The following is a 20,268-nucleotide window of genomic DNA, read 5'->3' on the forward strand; positions in this document are numbered from 1 at the left end:
GCCCCAAGACACTGGGGCAAGGGATACAGGATGCAAGAGAACTTAGATGAGGTAATGAGAGTAGGAGGGATGCCCAGGAAAATGTCTATTAGGCCCCTAGCTTCTGGAGTTCTCCCCACAAGCTAATGTGGCAACAGGCCGGCAGGGTCAAATCCCACAAATTTTCAACAAAGTTATCAGGTAAGCCTGTCAAGTCAGGAAGGGCCCAGCAACCCTGCGGTTTGCAGAACCCACAGAGACTGTATCAGGAGGCACTGAGGCTGAGTAGGGTAAAGTACAGGGAGGCAGATTTCAGTTTAACCTCAAGAGCCTGATGCCTCAGGGTGGAAAGGGCTCAAGGGGCCACATAATTTGTCAGGATTAGACGCACCACATTTCCATCCTCTGTCACTTACTATCTTGATGACCTTGAGCAAGCCACCCAAATTCTTCTTTCCTTCCATCAGAATATATTGGGCATCTACTAAGTACCAGCCACTGGACTGGGTCCCTGGGCTAGAATGCTGGAAAAACACAGACCTGGCCTCTGTCCTCATGAAACCTAGAGCTAGGGGGGACTGACATTAAATAAATAAGTATTGGGCTTCCCTGGTGGCGCAGTGGTCGAGAGTCCGCCTGCCGATGCATGGGACGTGGGATCATGCCCCGATCTGGAAGGATCCCACATGCCGCGGAGCGGCTGGGCCAGCGAGCCATGGCCGCTGAGCCTGCGCACCCAGGGCCTGTGCTCCGCAATGGGAGAGGCCACAGCAGTGAGAGGCCCACGTACCGCAAAAAAAAAAAAACACTAAAAAAAAAAACCTAAAAATAGAGTTGCCACATGATCCAGCAATCCCACCCCTGGGCATATATCCAGACAAAACTATAATTTGAAAAGATACATGCATCCTTTATGTCCACAGCAGCACTATTTACAACAGCCAAGACATGGAAACAACCTAAATGTCTATCAACCAATGAATGGACAAAGAAGATGTGGTACATATGTATACAGTTGAATATTACTCGGCCATCAAAAAGAATGAAATAATGCCACTTGCAGCAACATGGATGGATCCAGAGATTATCATACTAAGCAAATAAGTCAGAAAGAGAAAGAAAAACACCATGTGGTATCACTTATATGTAGAATCTAAAATGCAACACAAATCAATGTATCTATGAAACAAAAACAGACTCACAGGTATAGAGAACAAACTTGTGGTTGCCAAGGGGTAGGGGGGATAGAGGAAGGAAGGAACGGGAGTTTGGGATTAGCAGAGGCAAAATATTATATAAAGGATGGATAAACAACAAGGATAAACAACAAGGTCCTACGTATAGCACGGGGAACTGTATTCAATTTCCTGTGACAAACCATAGTGGAAAAGAATATGAAAAAACTGAGTCATTTTGCTGTACAGAAGAAATTAACACAACATTGTAAGTCAACTATACCTCAAAAAAATTTTTTTTAATTTATATGAGAACTAATTATTTAAAAGGCTAAAATAAGAATTATTTAAAAGGCATTAAAAGGGCTATCAAAGAACGCTGCAATGAAGGGGTTTAACTAAACCTAGGTCATCAAGGGAGTGGCATTTTAGGCTGAGGTAAAGGATAGGTGGGAGTTAGTAAGATGAAGAGAGGCAGAAGTGACAAGAGGAGGGCCTGGAGCAGGAAGGACCTGGTGCACTTGAGAAACTGAAAGGAACCTAATGCCCTTATGGGCTACATGGAGGATCCTGGACTTGAAATGAGAAGTCATCTAAAGGCTTTATTTAAGTACGGAGTAACATGATCAGACTCATATTTTAAAAGAGCACTCTGGGGCTTCCCTGGTGGTGCAGTGGTTGGGGGTCCGCCTGCCTATGCAGGGGACACGGGTTCGTGCCCCGGTCTGGGAAGATCCCACATGCTGCGGAGCGGCTGGGCCCGTGAGCCAGGGCCGCTGAGCCTGTGCGTCCGGAGCCTGACTGTGTGAAAAATGGATTGGAGATGAGGCCAAAATGGATTCAGAGAGACCAGCTAAGAGACAGTTACAATTCTTTAAATGCTGTATGGAGGCCTGTGCTAAGGTGATGTCTTGGGCTAATTTGATGGCAGTAAAAATTGAGAGAAGTGAACAGACTGTTGATACCAGAGGCAGCTGAACAGTAAAGGTCTGGAGTTCAGAAGAGAGTTTTGGATTAGAGATCTGGAAGCCGTGGAAGAAGAAAAGGGAAATACCTAGGTGAAGAGCAAAGAAGATGGTTTAGCCTTGAGCTCGGAGGAACAATAACATTTAAGGGGATGGAAAGTTAACAGAGGAGACAGAAAATACCAGAGAGACAGAAAGAAAACCAGGACAGTGTAATGTCACAAAATCCAAGGGGGGGAAAACCTTTTTAAGAAGGAAGCAGTGCTGAGTCAACTGTGCTGATGACTGCTGAGATCAGAATCAATCCACCAGAATGAGTGACACAGAGTCACCGGTGACCTGAGTAAGAGTCACTTCAGAAGAAGGGCATGAGCAGAGGCCAGTTAGAATGGGCCAAGGATAAGTGAAAGGTGATAAAAAAGGAAACAGGAACTTTCTACAAGTTTAACAGTGAGTGACAGGAAATGGCTCAGTAGCTAGAAGTGACAGTGGGTCAAAAAGAGGACATTTTTGAAAAAGAACACTTAGAACGTTAATGGAAAGAGCCCAGTAGAGGGAGAAGGTGAAGTCATGGGAGAGAAAGGAAGTCAACAGCATATCGGGTCCCTGAGCAGGCAGGAGGTGTGGAATCCAGAGCACAGGTAGGGCTGGCCTCTGATGGGAGAAAGGACACTTATTCCACTGTTACTGGAGGGAAGGAGAAGATGGATGCAAACAGGAGCAGATCTGTAGATACGGTGTCAGGAATTGTGGGGATTCCTGTTTGGTTTCTAGTTGCTCAGGTAAACAGGAGGTGAGGTCATCTGCAGAGAACGAAGGGACAGAAGGAAGGGATGTGAGAGGTTTGAGAGTACAGAAGGTTTGAAACAGGTTACTCAAAGTGGGAGAGTAAGCTCTTCAGATGAACAGAGTCAGATTTCTCCTTTGTAGGACAGGAACACTACTCCTGGCCTCACATGGTATTAGGAAGACACACTGAGAAAACACACAAGACCCCAGCACAGGAGCTCGCATGTAGTAGGCGCTCAGGATGTATGAGTTCTAATCCACACCACTGACCATCACAGGAAATGTGTGCCATGAAAGCCTAGTGGGCTCTTCTGGGCCACCCCCTCGACTAGTAAGGAGACTAATGCCCAAGGAGGAAAGCCTCACTCGAGGCCAGAGAGGGCTGGTGGCAGGGCTGACCTGGCTCCCAGTCAGTTCAAGTAGATGATTTCAGAAATACCTGTTGAAAAACTGAATAAAATACCCATTTCCAGGATTATAGTGGAGGAGATTCCATATCACAGAGTGGTCTAAGATGGCTTCAGACAATAGATGGCGTTAAGAGAGAACTGGCAATTACTCATGGTTGATGATCTGTCTTATGTCTTGCTTTGTGTGTTGAGTATGATGAAGATACAAAGACAAATTCTATAAGGACCCTGTGCTCCAGGTGATTACAGACATAAAATACATGGTCGTACAGCACAGCAGGACTGTATAGTAGGTACTTAATAAATGGTAGCTATCATCATCATGATCATGATCATGATGTGAGTGTTTACCATGGGCCAAGCTACTCTGCAAAGTGCTTGACATTAACCCGTTTGTTCCTTACCACAATTCTATAAGGCTGGCAATATTATTACAGCTAAGAAAACAAGATCAGAGAGGTAAAGCAACTTGCTCAAGCGTATACAGATAATTAAAAGTGGAGGAGAATTTGAAACCAGGTCTGTCTGATTCTAACCTCCTGGCTCTTTCTACTACTTCAAGTCAGGTGAATGAGCAGATAGTCCTGTCCTCACATTATCTGGGGCTGCTGAGGATCCAGGAAGCAGTAAATCTGGGGCACAGCAATTTGCTCAGGAGATAGAAAATGTGAGGCAGGACACCTGGCCCAATGCAGCATAAACAATGTGTTACTACCCTGCCTGCCCAATCACTCTCGCGGAGGAGGAAGCCCCAGAAATAAGCTTATTTCACAATCCCCCACTCCCCCACTCCCCCACCTCCACCCCACCCCAACATGATTTTTGGGTGTGAATGGAAACTAGACTGTCTGGCCGTCACAAGCTTATGACCTCACAGTAACCAGCTGGAGAACACAGACACCATCCATGATTCCCTTGAATCGACCTGACTCAACAAAACAGTTACAAATTTCTCCAAGTGAGGCAAAACAAAGAGCTATTCTACTCTAAAAAGAGTAGTGCAGAATGGTGTAAAAGGAATTGAGAATGCTTGTTAATACAATTATAAAACATCATGGTTTTATTTCTAGGAATTGTGAAATTAATTAATTACAGATCTTTTTAGGTCAAACTACTCCCAGAGGTAGACCAAGAGATGAATCAGACCTAGTTTCTGACCTGGTAACAGCTCCAAAATCTACTTTGACTCTCTGGGATAGAAGCTGTGATCACAGAACATACAAAAGACTACAAAAAATAACCAGGACTGAAAATGTGGTATATACACACAATGGAATATTACTTAGCCTTAAAAAGGAAGGAAATTCTGACACATGACACATAGGTAAACCCTGAAGACATTATGCTAAGCGAAATAAGCCAGTCACAAAAGACAAATACTGTATATGAGTCCACTTATATGAGGCACCTAGAGTGGTCAAATTCATAGAGACAGAAAGTAGAATGATTGTCGCCAGGGGCTGGGGAGAGTGGGGATTGGGGAATTATTGTTTAATGGGTATGAAGCTTCACTTTTGCAAAATGAAGAGTTCTATGGATGGACCATGGTGACAGTTGAAGAACAATGTAAATGTATTAATGCTACTAAACTGTACACTTTAGAATGGTTAAGATGGTATGTTACGTGTATTTTACCACAATTAAAAAAAAAACAACTAGGGCTGCTACTGAAAGTGGGCAGTGGTGCTAGTAAGGGCTACACTCAGTCACACTCTGTACATTGTAGATGGTTGATAAATAACTGTTGCTTGAATAAATAATGAGTCGGCCAACGAATGCGTGGAAAGCTGGAGTCTCCTGGCTTCCTCAAATTGCCCTCCCCAAAGCACTGATCAGATTTTGGCTTCAAGGCCAGCAATATTCTTTAAATTCAGGTTGTTGTGGCTCAGGGGCCCAGGTGTTCCTGAGCAGACCAAGGCCCACTTGACCAAAGACATGGGCAGAAATAACAGTCTTGGATTTCTCAGGGTTGGAAAGCACTCCAAGGTGGTGCAATCTATCCCTTTATCCCATGTTGGAGTCTCTTCTCCCATATTCCTGCCTGGTCTAATCTCTTGGCATCCTGAGCCCTAGCAGAAGGCCTGTCTCTAAGTCTCAGCAATATTTGCTAAGAGTATTGGAAAACAACAAATGCGTTAACTCCTGGTGACTCACCCAGTACTATCACAAGCTATCCTAGTCTTCCTATGAACCCCCAAGACAGGAACCTGGGGAAACAGCAAACTGCTTGTCTATAGTCAGGATCAGCAAGGTCACATTCTGTTGGATAGTTTTCAGAATGACTCCTCTGAAAGAGACAGTTGGATAGAGTGGCTCCTCTGAAAAGGAAAGCCATTCTCAATGTCAATTACCTAGGGAAGAGGTAGATCCTCATGTAAGATACCCTGTGGTATAGGGGAGGGGCAGCATCATTTTTGTCAGGAACACAGGCTTTAGGTCTAGGCATCTGGAGGACTGTATTGTCCAGATGTGGATTCTAGGTGGTGGGTGTTAAGATGACACCCAGTATACAGAGGTAGGCTGAGAGTTAGATGAGGCAGGGTCTGAAAACCCTGGAAAGCAGGCAGCCTGATAACTCAGATCAACCTCATTCAAATACTCACAGTTTATTTTCCTGTTATTCATCCTCAACCCTTTAATAAAGTCCGACGTGACTGTTTGATTCTGTGCTAAGAGGTACAGGGAGGTATGTGGGTTTATCCTTGGGACAGACTGTTATTGTGGAGTGGTGGGGGTATCTAGTGAGATCCCATAAAAGGAAGGAGAGTATGAGGGGTCAGGAGCTAGTGTTTGAGGCACTCTCCACCCTAACGAGAAATTCTCCCACCAGGTCTCTTGGTGAAGCTGGAATTTATCATTATTAGGGAATTATCTTATGAGGGATTATCACTTATAATCACTGCAGCACCCAATAATTCTTCCCAAGAGCACGGAAAGTGGCCCAGCTCAAACTGCATCTTAAGGAGGCCAATTTAATAATTCTATCTCCCAGAGGAGAAGCTAACTTGTGGATCAATTCTGAGCTCAGGAAAGGGATTCTGTAGATTGGTTATTAGGGACCCCCACCTGAGGGAATAAAGGCTATGCTTAAACTGGCAGCTGATAATAACCTTGAGATAAAGTTGGTAACAACCTGGGAAAATCAGAGAATTGGTCCTGTAAAAACAGAACGAGAAGAAAAAGAAATCACTAGAGGGATTCTCTGAAAAGCTGGCTGTGCCACAGAAGCAGTCTCAGTGAACAGTTGTTGTTGAAAGTGAAGTTAGTAATTAGACAATCTCTGCTGTTGAAAGCGAAGTTACTAATTAGACAATCTCTGCTGTTGAAAGCGAAGTTACTAATTAGACAATCTAGGGTGTGGAAATCTCTTCGGGGAGTGAACTGGTTAAAGGAAGAGCTGAAGTCTACACAAATAGATGAGACAGTGAAATATTGCTAAAACATAAGACAGCTGTTCAGAAAAGAATCTAATAGGCTGTCTATAAAGTGACCCAATACACTGTTTTCAATTTGATCCATTACAGGAAAAATAAAAATAGTCCCAGGATACTGAGAAACAAAGTCCTAGACCTAAAACTGTACTTGATTAATGTTCCCCAAGAATAATAGCTGAGTCTCTTGCTTAATGTGAATTGCCCTAAGCCTACCAGCCCGTGGCATGAATGAGATCACAGTAGCAGTGACATACAAATTCGCACAGCCAATAGGCCCCCACCTGCAAAACTGCCTCAGACTCAGCAAGAGTTCCTGAGGTGCCTCATATGAAGTCAGTGCCAAGCTTTCATGTACTTCTCAACTGGTCTCTACTGATATCTGCTGCCTAAAAGCTAGGACTGGTATCTGGATGCTCCAAAAGAACCTGCTTCCCTGACATTCTCCTAGGGTTTCTCTCCAACCTGCCAAACCTCTTACTACCTCAGAAGTAGCAAGAACTTCTGAATGCCTTTCAGTCACCACTCATCAGACAGAACCACACTTATTTCAGCACAGAACTGGAGAAATGTCTATTAAACTTGGAAATATTCCCTTTTATGGCTGGGTCTAATAGGATGATACTCAGATGGGAAGCACTTCTGTGTTGTTCACACAATTACAAAAAGAATGTATTACTTTTACAAACAGCAAAACAACAGACATTTTGAAAAAAAAGATATAAGGATATTGAGTTGGGTTTCTTACACTGGCTGTTACTTTACCTATATTTTAAGCTTGAAGAATCTCTGCATGGTCTCCACTTGGTCCTCTTGCAGCATTTCCTATCTCAGTGAAGGATCCAAGGAGTTGCTTGAGTTAGAAATGTCAGCTTTGATACCTACCTTTCTTTCCTTCATGTTTTTTCCTTCAGTCTCCAGAACCAATCTATATCCAAGTCCTGTCAACCTTACCTCCAGAATACCTCTCCAATAGTCCATTTCTCTCACTTTTCACCATCTCTACCCTAATCCAAGCTACCTTCATCTTGCCCAGACTACTGCAATTGTCTCTTAAAGACTAAGTGGGTCACTCTGATCTGTGGACCCCTCTCCAATCTGTTCTCTATCCAAGCAGCCAGAATGATCTTTTCAAAGTGCAAATCTGATGTCGTCATTTTCTATCTTAGCCCCCTAGTATTTTTAGTATAAAAATCACTATCTTTCATTTGGCCTCTACGGCTTTTTCTAGCCTAGCCTTTGATTATTCCTCCATACACCTCCACTATAATTCAGCCCTACAACCACATGAGCCTTGTTGCTTAAAATGCTCACCCTTTCTCCCACTACAGGCCTCTTACACATGCTATTTCCTCTACCTGGTATACATTTCACTTTTCACTTCATCTGGTTAACTCTACTCATTGTTCAGGTCAGCTCAATAGTTACATCTTCAGGGAAGCCATCTTTGAGCCCCAAGACTAGGTCAAATGACATGACTATATTTGTTCATAGTATCATGAACCTCCCCTTCATAATATTTATTAAAGTTATAATTTTAATAATATAATATCATAAAGTATCATATATAATTTATTTGTGTTTTTATTACTTTAATACCCATCTCTGTCACTAGACAGAGGCATTAAATAAGTATCTGTTGAGTGACTCTTAACTTCCTGTGGGGTAAAGTGATTCTTATAATAGCTTAGAGTTAAAAATTCCAGGGTACATCTGAGATCGGTTTTCCAAATTTTAAGGAAGGAACCTCCATACATACCACTCACATCCTGAAGGATTTTGTATGGCTTATCTCTTCCATCAAACAAGTGATGCTATCCTGAACTCTTTGGAGGTGGCAGGAGGCAGTATTAAAGAGCCCAAGTGAACTCACCCCTATGGTAGATGCCATGTAGTCTGCACACATTTCTGCAAAGTCCCGCTCAAGAACACCATAGTAGAGGCCATAGAAGAGTAGAGAAATGCCAAAGTCCATGGCATCTTCTGGTTTGATCCTGTAAGGGAAACAGCATGGCCTGTAAGGCCTGCCCTGAGATGCAACTACTTTGGATTACTACTCTGGGACACAAATGGCAGCGTCTAAAGCTGGAAGCTTTAATAGCTGGAGCAAGTGTTGGCAAACTAAAACCAAATCCAGCCTGTTGCCTGTCTGTATATGACCTGTGGGTACCACCTGAACAGCCTAGGACTGGGAGCTGTGAAGACCAAGCCAGGGTATCCCTTTCTGCTCACTTCCCCACTCTGTTTCCAGTGCCTGCCTCCTCTGACTGATGACCATGCTTGCAGCTCCCTAGTTGGCACCTATATGTTGGGGACTCCACTACTGGCAACTGCTACACACTAAGCAGTGGAATTTTCAGACCGGAAGTTAGCAACTCACTATTGAATTGCCTCACCTCCAGCCAGTTGCCCAAGTTGAAATAGCTGAGCCCTTCAAAAGGAGGGAAGGGCACAGCAGGATCTGGGTGTCACTGGAGCAGAGTGAAAATGATCCCAGGGGTCACCCACCTCCATCAGGCCCCTCCTTCTAAGAATGTTTCATATGATGGCAAGTGGACACAAAGTACGTCCACCATCTGAGACAGGCCACCCAGGCAAACAGGGTGGAGCAAGGGAGGAGTTTTCTCTCATTATATAAGTACCTATATACCATCCTAGAGTTTGCCTTTTGTCCCACAAAGCCTAAAATATTTATTATTTGGCCCTTTATAAAGAAGTTTGCCAACCACATCTTTAGAAAACAAAGATAAAGTTAGTAAATATACACATACCAGTTACCATAAAATTTTAACTTGCATCTATACATATTCTGTATCATGTCATCAAAGTTAAATTTTGGTAAGTCTCCTTACTAAGGACAATAGGCCTATAATATTAGGAAGTTTGTTTTAGTAATTCCAGGGACCAACAGTTTGCAAACTTGAGTCTTTAAATGTTTATTATAGAAAACTACCTTTGTTAAAACATTTGTACCAAGAATTGTACGTGTTCACTTAAAGTTGTAAATTACATTTAGCTTAGAAAGTTGAATTTGCCCACCAATCTTATAACATTTAACCTACTAACTAGACGTCATGATCTTACACCAATTAACCTGATTAGTAGCATAAAAATGGTCAAGATTCTCAATTATGTTTTCCTCCTTATACAGTTTATCAAAGTAAAAAAGAAACTGTAATTCTAGAATAAATACCTTTAAAATATAATAGAGAATCTTGGTTTTTACTTTTTTTAACCATCCAGGTTAGGAAGATATCTGGAAGTACCTTGGTTTTCTTTGATGAGATGTGTTGACTCTACACTGATAAATTCCTGTAAATATTTGTGGAGCCTGTTTATTCTTTCAGCCTGTACTACCCCTGGAAGAAAGAATTCCATGGGTGTCCTCTCATTATATAAAGTAGGACTTATTCCTTTCAGTTTCAGAGATTCCTGCCTACAGTATACCTGGTTTGGGGAAGAGGCCAGTGGTCATGAATTGAAATTTGAATCCTAAATCTCTAGCTTCAATGCATTGTTCCAATCCACAACCTACAGCTGTGGATACCACATTTCTACCCTTTTCTGCCCTGCTTACTCACTGTACCCTCCAGTCCCAGAGTCCAGGATTACTTGGCTTCTGCCTTAACTGGGGGTGGAGGAAACCTGTATGCTGATACAGACCTTTTGGAAAGCTTATGACAATATGAAGCAACAGCCAGAATTCCACTCCTGGTCATGTACCCTTAGGAAGCAACTCTGCAATGTTATCTGTGACAGCGCTGCACTGAAAAAACAACCTACGTGACCAACAATGGAGCAGGACTTAAAAGTCCACAGGTTAACTCTGTTTCCTGAGAAATCTCTTAAAGGTGGAACGTCAGCTGTGTCACAAAGTAGCAATGCTTATATATTAAACCTGACCTGCGATTAGAACACTGCATCTGGACCGGGAGAGTTTTAAACCTGATGTGTTCCTTGGAGAAGTAGGTCTTCTGGGCCTGGCTGGCTCCCACACTCATCTGTGTGGTCTCACTCCCTCATATCTCAGCCCTGGGACTATTGTGAGGACTCCTGCAGACGCTGCCCTGCTATTTCCTGTCTTGTATCTTTCTAGGTGGATCTGTTGCCAGGTGTGGCCAGCTGTGTCCCATGAGTTCAACTGTCTAGTCCAGGGTCGGCAAACTTTTTCTGTAAAGGTCCAGATTGTAAGTATTTTAGGTTTTGTGGCCCATATAGTCTCTGCCACGATTATCCAACTCTGCTGTTTTACTGCAAAAACAGCCATAGACAATGTGTAAACAAATGAATATGAGTGTTCCAGTAAAATATTTTTATTTTATAAAAGCAGAAGGTAGGCCAACTTGGCCCACAGGATGTAGTTTGCCAACTCCTACTCTCCTTGAACATAAGACCACTCAGGTAGAGTGGATGTTACAGTAAACAATACACACATGGAAAAGGAAAATGGTTCTGTTGGGGTGATGGAGTTATGAGTAACTGGCTATAATCATTATTATGCTTACTTTTGTTATTATACTTTCCCACTAAAATATAAATTCTTGGAAAGTACAACCAATGATTTGAGACTCTAACTCTGTATTATCCAGACATTCCTTTCTCTTTGCCAGCACAAATCATGGAAGGCCCACCCATCCTCCCATGCTCCAAAGCCAAGTCTCCTATCCTAGGTGCCATGTTCCCCTTGTTCATACTCAGGACCTGTCCCAGGAACAAAGGTACATCTCACCAGTCCCTCCTGCCCAGACACTAGCAAAAACAAAAGCAAAGGGTACTCACTTGAATAACAAGTTAAGACCAAAGAGGGTAAACATGACAGCCATGTAGCCAATGATGCCAGTGGCATAGCTGATTTTATAGATCAGCAGGAACCACTTATAAACCAACCTGGAGAAAGGAGAAAAAATTAGTAAAGCTGACACAGAAAGACTGGCCTAAGAGCCTCTGGATCACCAGAATCCCTTACTCTCACATCAATGGGGACATCAGGCTCTTTGCTTAGGACTTTTATTGAGCAAGGCTGGTCACTCCCTCAATTGCAGAAACACCTCCACATACCAGGGAGCTAGTGCTTTGTATTTTCCTGGTCTCAGACCAAGGGAAGAAAAGAGAAGTTTCAACCTCAAACAAAGAAAGTACACAGCTGACCTCAGATAAGTATGTCATCTCAAATTCAGGTTAGTTGGATGAGGAAGTGAAAATTAGTAACTACAGCTGTGCTCAGAAAGAAACAGGTATTCTTATCAGGAAAGAGGATTCAAGGGAAGATGAAGAGAAGGTAGAATTAGCTACAGGCTTTTGTAACTGGGCATGGTTAATGTGAATACTGCTTCACTCCTACCCATAGGATAATAACAAAATGAAATATATCTAATGAGTTTGCTTCTGAATTTATTTTTTTTCCTGAAGGAGAAGGGATAAGGAAGGAGGCACTCAACGAATACCCTTGAATTGGATGTGTGTGCGTGATGGGGGCGGGGTGCGGTAGAATGGGGCTGTGTGATTCTCCTGAAGGAGGAGCCATGCTCCCTAGGATCCAATGAAAAGCAGTGTGGAATCTGGTTGATTGACTGCAACTAGGATCAGAGAGGAAAGATGGTTCCCAGAATGTACCAGAACCTTTTAAATGTTATGGAGGTAGGTCCCTGATATCAGGAGCCACTGTTCTACCTGTGAGGAGAGCTAAGGAGTAACTTAGCAATCTGCCTGGCTCCTGAGAGCTGAGTAGGTTACTGCCAACCCTGCTGGGCCTCAGGGAGAACGCTCAAGGTCCCTGCCTGGGCCTCCCTGCTGTGGCTAAACAAGGGGCGATGGCTTCTCAGGCTGGCGGAGGGACCCGAACACCTTGCAGTGTCTGCCCTCAAAGACCACAGAGAGCTCCATTATCCAGGGTTTGTACTGATCAGATGGGACTGAGACACAGTGGAAAGGATGTGGCATTTTAGGTGGAACCTGGATTAAGTGAGGTTTAGTAGCTGGGTAACCCCAGATAAGTCATATCAACCTGAGACAAGTTTACTTATTTCTAAAACAGGAACCCCCTGCCACCTTTCTCACTGGATTGTACATAGTGTATATAATTTCCTGGTGTATATAATACATGCCCAATAAGTGCTGCATGAATAAATGGGTGTTTATGAAATAAGTGGGTGTTTATGAAAGTACTTTGTAATTGTAAAGCACTATCAAATGCTAGTTGTTACTGTTATCAAAAACCTCCCATGTTATAGACACATTTTCAGTCATCTTAGCTAGATGTTGAAAATGTTACTCGATGACTCTTAACATGCTTTATTATACTTTTTCTTACCCTATATGAGGTAGCAATTATTATCAGAGGTAGCAATTATTATCACATTTTTAGGGATAAAGAATTCAAGGCTGAGAAACGTGCAGTCATAGGGGTCATATAATTAACAACTGGCAGGGCTGGGGTTTCCAATCCATATCCATCTGGCTCCAGAGTCTGTATATTCTATACTGGCTTTTAATGTAAACTACCACAGCCAGAGAGGGGCTTCTAGATCACTGACCTCACCTTGCAGATAAATTTTACTTTGTAGAATGAAACTCAGAAAGCCAAAGAAAGGCTTGTAGTAAAGTGGAACATAAGAGGCATGGGAAAAAGAGCAAGTTGCAACTTGGAAAACTGGATCGGATAGTCACAACTCTTGAGGCTGGCCGGTTCTTCTCTTAGGATCTCCTGAACCTGTACACACGTGTCTCACAGTACTTACCAACTGCACTAAAACAGCTGCTTTCTTGTCCATTTCCTCCATTAAACCAAGTACTCCTTGAGGACAGGGACCATGTCTTTTCCAGCTCTGTATCCCCAGTGCTCAGCACAGGGCCTGACACATAGCAGGTGCTTGTTGAATGAGTGAATGAATAAATGAGAAAATCTCTTTTTTTTTCTGTCAAGTATAGATATTAAATGACCTCACAAGCTGGTTGGGAGGATCAAATGAGAAATGCATTTGGAAATACAAAGAATTATACAGGGGACTTCCCTGGTGGCGCAGTGGTTAAGCATCTGCCTGCCAATGCAGGGGACATGCGTTTCAGCCCTGGTCCGGGTAGATCCCACATGCCGCTGAGCAACTAAGCCCGCGTGCCACAACTACTGAGTGTGCGCTCTAGAGCCCACGCGCCACAACTACTGAAGCCCGGGTGCCTAGAGCCCATGTTCCACAAAAAGAGAAGCCACCGCAATGAGAAACCCATGCACCGCAACGAAGATTAGCCCCCACTCGCCGCAACTAGAGAAAGCCCGCGCGCAGCAGCGAAGACACAATGTAGCCAAAAATAAATAAATTAATTAATTAATTAAAAAAGAAAAAAGATGTATACAGGCAGGGGCTGCTTTGTGACCAAAGAAGGAAGTATTGTTTGCTGGAAAATTGTAAATTTGCTGAGATTCATTCATTCAACAAAAATTCAGACAATAGGCTATGAGCCAGACCCCGTGGTAGGGCCTGGATATACAGTGACAAACAAAATGGACGTGGTTCCTGATCTCATAGTTAGTTTAGTGGGGGAGACAGACACTCAAAATAATATTTAGTTATAAACTACGATAAGTTTTATGAAGGAAAACTACAGGGCACTAGGAGAGAATGTGACAGAAAATCTAATTTAGAGATCAGAGAAGAGGTTACAGAAGAAAATGACAGTTATAATGAGACCACAATGACCAGGATTTGCTTACTTATTTTGTTAGCTTTTAATATAAACGGACCTTGATGTAAACTGTAAGGTAAGCTATAGGGAAAGACTTGGAGGTTTTTATTCTGTGAATGGGGCAGGAGGTCTCCCAATCAGCTCGTTTTGGTGGGGCTTTGTGCCAAGTAATCTTGGCAGACAAAAACTAATTTTTTCAGTCTAACCCACTTGCCTCCCGTGCATCCCAACCCGTTAGTTCAGGAAGCCTAGCTCCTTCCCACTACCCACTCCTAAATTCTCACCTTGGGGTTGTCTGTACTAGTGGTTTTCGGGTGGCTCGGAAGGTGACAAAGGCTGTGACGGCAGAGAACAAGATCCAGATCACTAGGAACCTCCACCAGTGCAGCTTCACTGTGAAATAGAGGGGAACAACCCACATCTGAAAGAGGGTCACCATCTGAAACACAAACACAAGCACTTCAGCTCTAGCCAGCTCCCTCTGCAGCTCTATCTGCAAATCCAGAGCGCATCTTGTGTGTTCCATTTTAGCCTGATCCTCTCCTACATTTCCAATTTTGGATAAAGGCACATCCTAGTGACCCAAGTTAGAAATCTGGGACCGTGCTTGACACCAACCTTTTACCCCCCCCACCCGACTGTTTATTGTACATATTCTTTCCTTTACATTTGAGCCCTTGCTACCCCTTACCTGGCTGACTATGACCTCTTTGTTAAGTCTCCTTGCATTCAGTGTCTCCCCCTCCAATCTATCCTTCCCAGGAGCACACAGTCTTGAAGTATGTCATCCCCCTGCTTAGAACCCTCTAAGGGTCCCCAGTCTACAGGATAAGATTCAACATCCTTAGACCCAACATCCTTAGACAGGCAGTCAAATCCCCCACAATGGAGCCCCAAACTACTATTTCAAGGACCACCTCCTACCATTCCCCATGCCTGTAGTCAGGTTGTTCCCCTCAGGGCAAAATATCCTTCCCATCTGTCTTTTGGCCTGAGGGTATCACATCCAAGACACACAAAACCTTCAGTCTCCCTTCTAGGCAGAATAAATCATGACTTCCTATTGCTCCAAACGCATTTTCTTTTCTACCATCATTACAGTGCTTACCTAGAGTATGAGACTGGATTCGAATTCGTTCTCTAGCTTACTGTAACCTCCTTGAGAGCAGTGACAAGGCCACACTCATCTGATTCCTCTGTGCTAGGAAACTGTCTGGCCCATGACAGATCCTCGGTGAATTTAGATAAATGAGGGGAAAGCAAGACTAGAACCCTAAGAGGGAAGCACATTTGTTTTAAAGAGCATCTATTTTACTTTCCCTCCTTCATATCTTTACCTCAGACTTGTTAGCTACAGAGTTCCAAATGTATAAAACAATTCTAAGTCAGAAGTTTGGACCAATCACGAGTCTTCTGCTCCCCAAAGTCTCCTAACTCCCTCCCGCAACCACCCAATTTTTACTAGATGTCACTCCTCTCAGGTGAATAGCAGGTGTAAAAACAGATAATTAGCACTTAATAGAGGCTTTCTTCTTGGTATCATTAAATGAAATGAAAGAATTTTTTTTAAAAAAAGGGGGAGTGGCTATAGAGAGGAAAATATTAGCTAGTTTCCTAAAGTTCCACAGAAGAGAAAACTTTTTTTTTTTTTTTTTTTTTTTTTTTTTTTTAAAAACTTTTGAGAAACTATTTACTCTTGGGGATTTCTAGACTAGGCTGCCCAGTCCAAATATAATGTGTAGCCAAAGATAAATAAATAATAATAAATCTATAAAAATAAATAATAATAAATCTATAAAAATAAAATTTCTTTTTCAAATATAATGTGAGTCTCATATGTAAGTTTAAGTTTTCTAGGGGGAAAGCAGGGAGGAGGCGGGGAGTCGTGGTGGGATGAATTGGGAGATTGACATATATACACTAATATGTATAAAATAGATAACTAGTAAGAACCTGCTGTATAAAAATAAATAAAGTTAAAAAAGAAATAAATGATGGAGAGGGTGTGGAGAAAAGGGAACCCTACTACACTGTTGGTGGGAATATAAACTGGTAAAGCCACTATAAAAAAATAAATAAGTTTTCTAGTACCTATGTTAAAAAAAGTAAAAAGAAACAGATGATCTTAATTTTAATAATATATTTTATTTAACCCAATATATCTAAAATATTACCGTTTCAAGGTGTAGTCAATATAAAACTATCTATGAAATATTTTACTTTTTTTTTGTACTACGGCTTTAAAATCCGATGTTTATTTTATATTTACAGTATATTTCAAAAGAGACCAGTCACATTTCCAGTGTTCAGCTGTCACATGGGACTGGTGGTTACAACACTGGATAGTGCAGCTTAAAGCATCTTTTTAGTGTTAAGCTGTCTGTAGCTACTACTCTCTCATAGACTGCTCTGTGGCAAGAAAAAGCGTTAGTTTTTTAGTGTTATTTTACATATTAAAAAAAAAGAGAGAGACAGTGGAAGAAAATGGTAAGCAGCCACTTTGCTTTAGAGCTTCCAGCGCTGTGTGCCCACTGGTCAGCGAACAATGTAGCCTCAGTACCAATTCCACTGTACAACAACCTGCAGTTGACTCTGAATGAAGCGTTCTAAAATATTCTGGTCTTACAAAAAAAAGTGTGAAAAGCACCAGGATGTACTAACAGCTACCCAAATAATGTTCCAGGTGACATTCTAGGAGATACTTGGAGACCAGGAAAAGACATCACAACAAACAACTGCAGATTATTTAAACTAGGGGATAAGGCAACCAGAATCATGACACTAAAAGGCGGGTAGATGAAGGTGGGTATGGAAAGAAGGGCTACAGGCAGGGTCTTTAGCCTTCACATTGTTTGCTTTAACAGGCTCATGGGGGTGTTTACAAAACAGTAGGCCCAGAAACTAGAGAAGAATTAAATCACATGGCCTGGTCACATGTGTCCGCTCTGAGAAAGAACAGGAATTCCTATCTCCTTTGAGGTTTTCCAAAAAGTTGGCTGTTACATAAAACCCACCAGCCTGCCCTAATAGCCTCTTTCCCACTCCCCATCAATCACCAATAGCATGTTCTTGGGGGGGAATCCAGTCAAGATAATTTTCCCTATGTGAGCTGCAGCTCTGCATATTTTGGGTGTGGTGAGAGGCAGAGGACCTGGATTCTATTCTGGGTTGAAAAAAGACATAATTAGGAGTAAATCTGGGCATCGGTGTAAAATGAATGGAAAATCTTGCCTCATTTTGTAACGTTCAGGCTTGAAACTTCAAGGGTGTAAAGCTACTCAACTTACATATCATGAAAGATAAGAGAGGAGGGGGGTGGGTAGGAAAGGGAAGGAAGGAAGGAGATTTAGGGACAGGATTAGGCTCTTTGAAACCAGATGGCCCAGTAGAAGCCCAGCAAACCTGGATTCTAGTTCTGTTCTGCCTCCAACTTAGTAGGTAACCCTAAGGAGGGCCTTCCTCCTTAAAGGAAGGGTTTGACTTGATTTTCAAACTCCTTCAAGCTCTAGCACGCTAAGGTTCTGTTAAGCAGCCCTGTATCTCAGACTCCCTGGAAGAGTGAATGCAGCCTTCACTCATTCATCCAAGTACTTACTTTGCACTTCATGAGAAGAGGAATGCAGAAATAAATAAACATGACCTCTAGTTCGTCCCTGTCCTCAAGGAGCTAACAGTCTAGCAGCAGGAGAATAACATAGATCAAACCCATATTTTAATGATTCTATGAATCCTTACACCCTTTCTAAAGAAGAAGTACAAACAGACATCATTAAAGAGCAAATGAACAAAGCAGAATGCGATAATATAGTGAAAAGAACAGTAATTTTAGAATTAAAGAGTTCTAGATATGAATCCCAATACGGCTATCTACTGTGTTACCTTAGGCAAGTCACTTAACTCTGACAGCCTGTTTTCTGAACTGTAAATGAGGTAAACAGTACCTACTCTCATCAGGCTATATAGGTCATGGGAGTTAATGCATGGAAAACTTTTAGAACAGTATCCAACAAGGCAAGCATTCAATATAAGTAATATAATAAATATAATTTAAGGATTCAATAGCTCTTATATTTCAATAGCAGCAACGTATATAAAACAACAAGCATAGTTGCATAGTAAGCATTAAGTAAATGAGAGCTCTTATTATGGCTTCACATGATCAAAAATTAATAAAGCCACATATATAAGGGAGCAAAGATTGCAATGAAATAACCAAAATAATCAACATATTAAAGGTGGTGGGGTTATAGCAATTTCTTTATAATGTTTAATTTGTCCTTTCCAGGAAAAATAAATGATCCAAAAACCCAAACCAAGGATTTGAAGCCATTTTCAGGTATCGAGACACTCTGTGCCAGGGAGGCTTGAAAGTCAGATTCTCTTCAAAGCCTGGAAAGCAGCTGTTGGGGTGAGAGCTCAGTGCCTGACAAGCAGCAGGCAGAGGGGCTGTGTGAACACAATAGTCTACCATGGGGGAAATGGTAAGTTACAATTTTGCCTGGTTAATTTACTTGTGTCTACTGTAGTATTTATTGGCATTCTACTTAATAAATAAATTGAAGCTTCCTCATTAAGGAAGGCATTTTTAATGGCTAGCTTGGCAATAAATGGCTGAAAGTTACTCAAGATTCTCAGAGCAATAGCAGGAACTCTGGTGCCACCTGGTGGCGACACATTTGGTTCGACAGTTTGCTCAACCAAGTGCCTGTACCTGATGCTGTGAAAGGCACAAAATAATGGGAAGCCGTGGCCCTAACTTCTCTTCCAGAATTTGGGGTGATGAGACATAAATGCATGAATTGGGCAGCCATGCAAAGCATCAAGCACTGCTATGGGAGTTCAGAGGAGAGATGTAGCAGTGTGGTCAGGAGCTGTCAAGGGGAGACTGACTGGAAATGGCAGAGCTCTGGTTCTGAAGGAGGCTTCATTATGGCGTGTGCGCGTGCATGTGCGCGTGCGTGCGTGCGTGCGTGCGTGTGTGTGTAAGCCACTCATCCTTCTCTCCCTGAATCTGAAAATATGAAGCTAAAGTGAAGACTAGCCTGAAACTCACTCACTGATTCATTCAGCAAACATTTGCTGAGGAACAATCCCAGCTTCTCTGATCTGGAAGATAAGATAACAACATCCCACTTCTCTCTCCACAAGGCTACACAGTTGAGATGATGATGTTAGATGCTAACAGTAAGAGCTAGCCCAATTTAAATGGACTGTCTTTGTTTTAGATTTCTTTCATCTCAGAAACTGTAATTCACGAAAAGTCAAAAAAGAGCTCTCAGATCACATCCTTCTCTGGGCACCAGCTCCCCTGTTAGTGTGCTGATGCTTGGCACTTCCGACTTCTGGCATTCTCATCACTTCTATATCTTCCTACGTTATGGGGGCAGGGCCACCCACCGTGCTTGGCTGAAGAGGAATACTGGGGGTGAAACGAAAACGACAAGCTCAGGTAGCTGAACAAAGTGAGAGACTCACAGCTTGAATCAGCGTGAAAAAAATGCTGATAAATGGACAGAAATCAATTGGAAGAAGGTGTCTGGGATATGCTCTACAGCTCTGGTCAATATTTTCATGAATGATTTGGATGAAAATACAAAGGATCTGCTTACCACACTGTGAATAGTACAAAGCTTGGGAAGGAGAGAAGAGCAAGGCAGTGAACATGGGAAACAGAAACAAGATCCAAAATGAATAAAGCTCATTCCTAGAGTTCTTCTAGCTCTAACATGCTGTGACCTGAGAAGCTGAAACGAAAAACCAAAACCTTACAATGAAACCTCACCAACTACCCAAGTATAGGTTGGGGAAGGAGTGGCTTAACAGCAGCTCATGTGAAACA

At 42.4% G+C, this 20,268-nt stretch overlaps 1 protein-coding gene across 1 annotated transcript in view; it reads right to left on the reverse strand.

Moving 5' to 3' along the window:
- Window positions 1-20,268, reverse strand: part of RNF121 (ring finger protein 121) — an 81,748-nt gene that overhangs the window by 7,084 nt on the left and 54,396 nt on the right. The window contains exons 4-6 of the mRNA XM_024731811.1: window positions 14,714-14,868; window positions 11,529-11,636; window positions 8,623-8,743 (exon numbers count right to left, since the gene is read on the reverse strand). Coding sequence (XP_024587579.1) covers window positions 8,623-8,743; window positions 11,529-11,636; window positions 14,714-14,868 — 384 coding nt within the window. The remainder of the gene's footprint in view (window positions 1-8,622; window positions 8,744-11,528; window positions 11,637-14,713; window positions 14,869-20,268) is intronic.

This window comes from Neophocaena asiaeorientalis, unplaced genomic scaffold, assembly GCF_003031525.2.
Source record: "Neophocaena asiaeorientalis asiaeorientalis breed wild unplaced genomic scaffold, Neophocaena_asiaeorientalis_V1.1 scaffold232, whole genome shotgun sequence".
In the NCBI taxonomy this organism is placed as follows: Eukaryota; Metazoa; Chordata; class Mammalia; order Artiodactyla; family Phocoenidae; genus Neophocaena; species Neophocaena asiaeorientalis.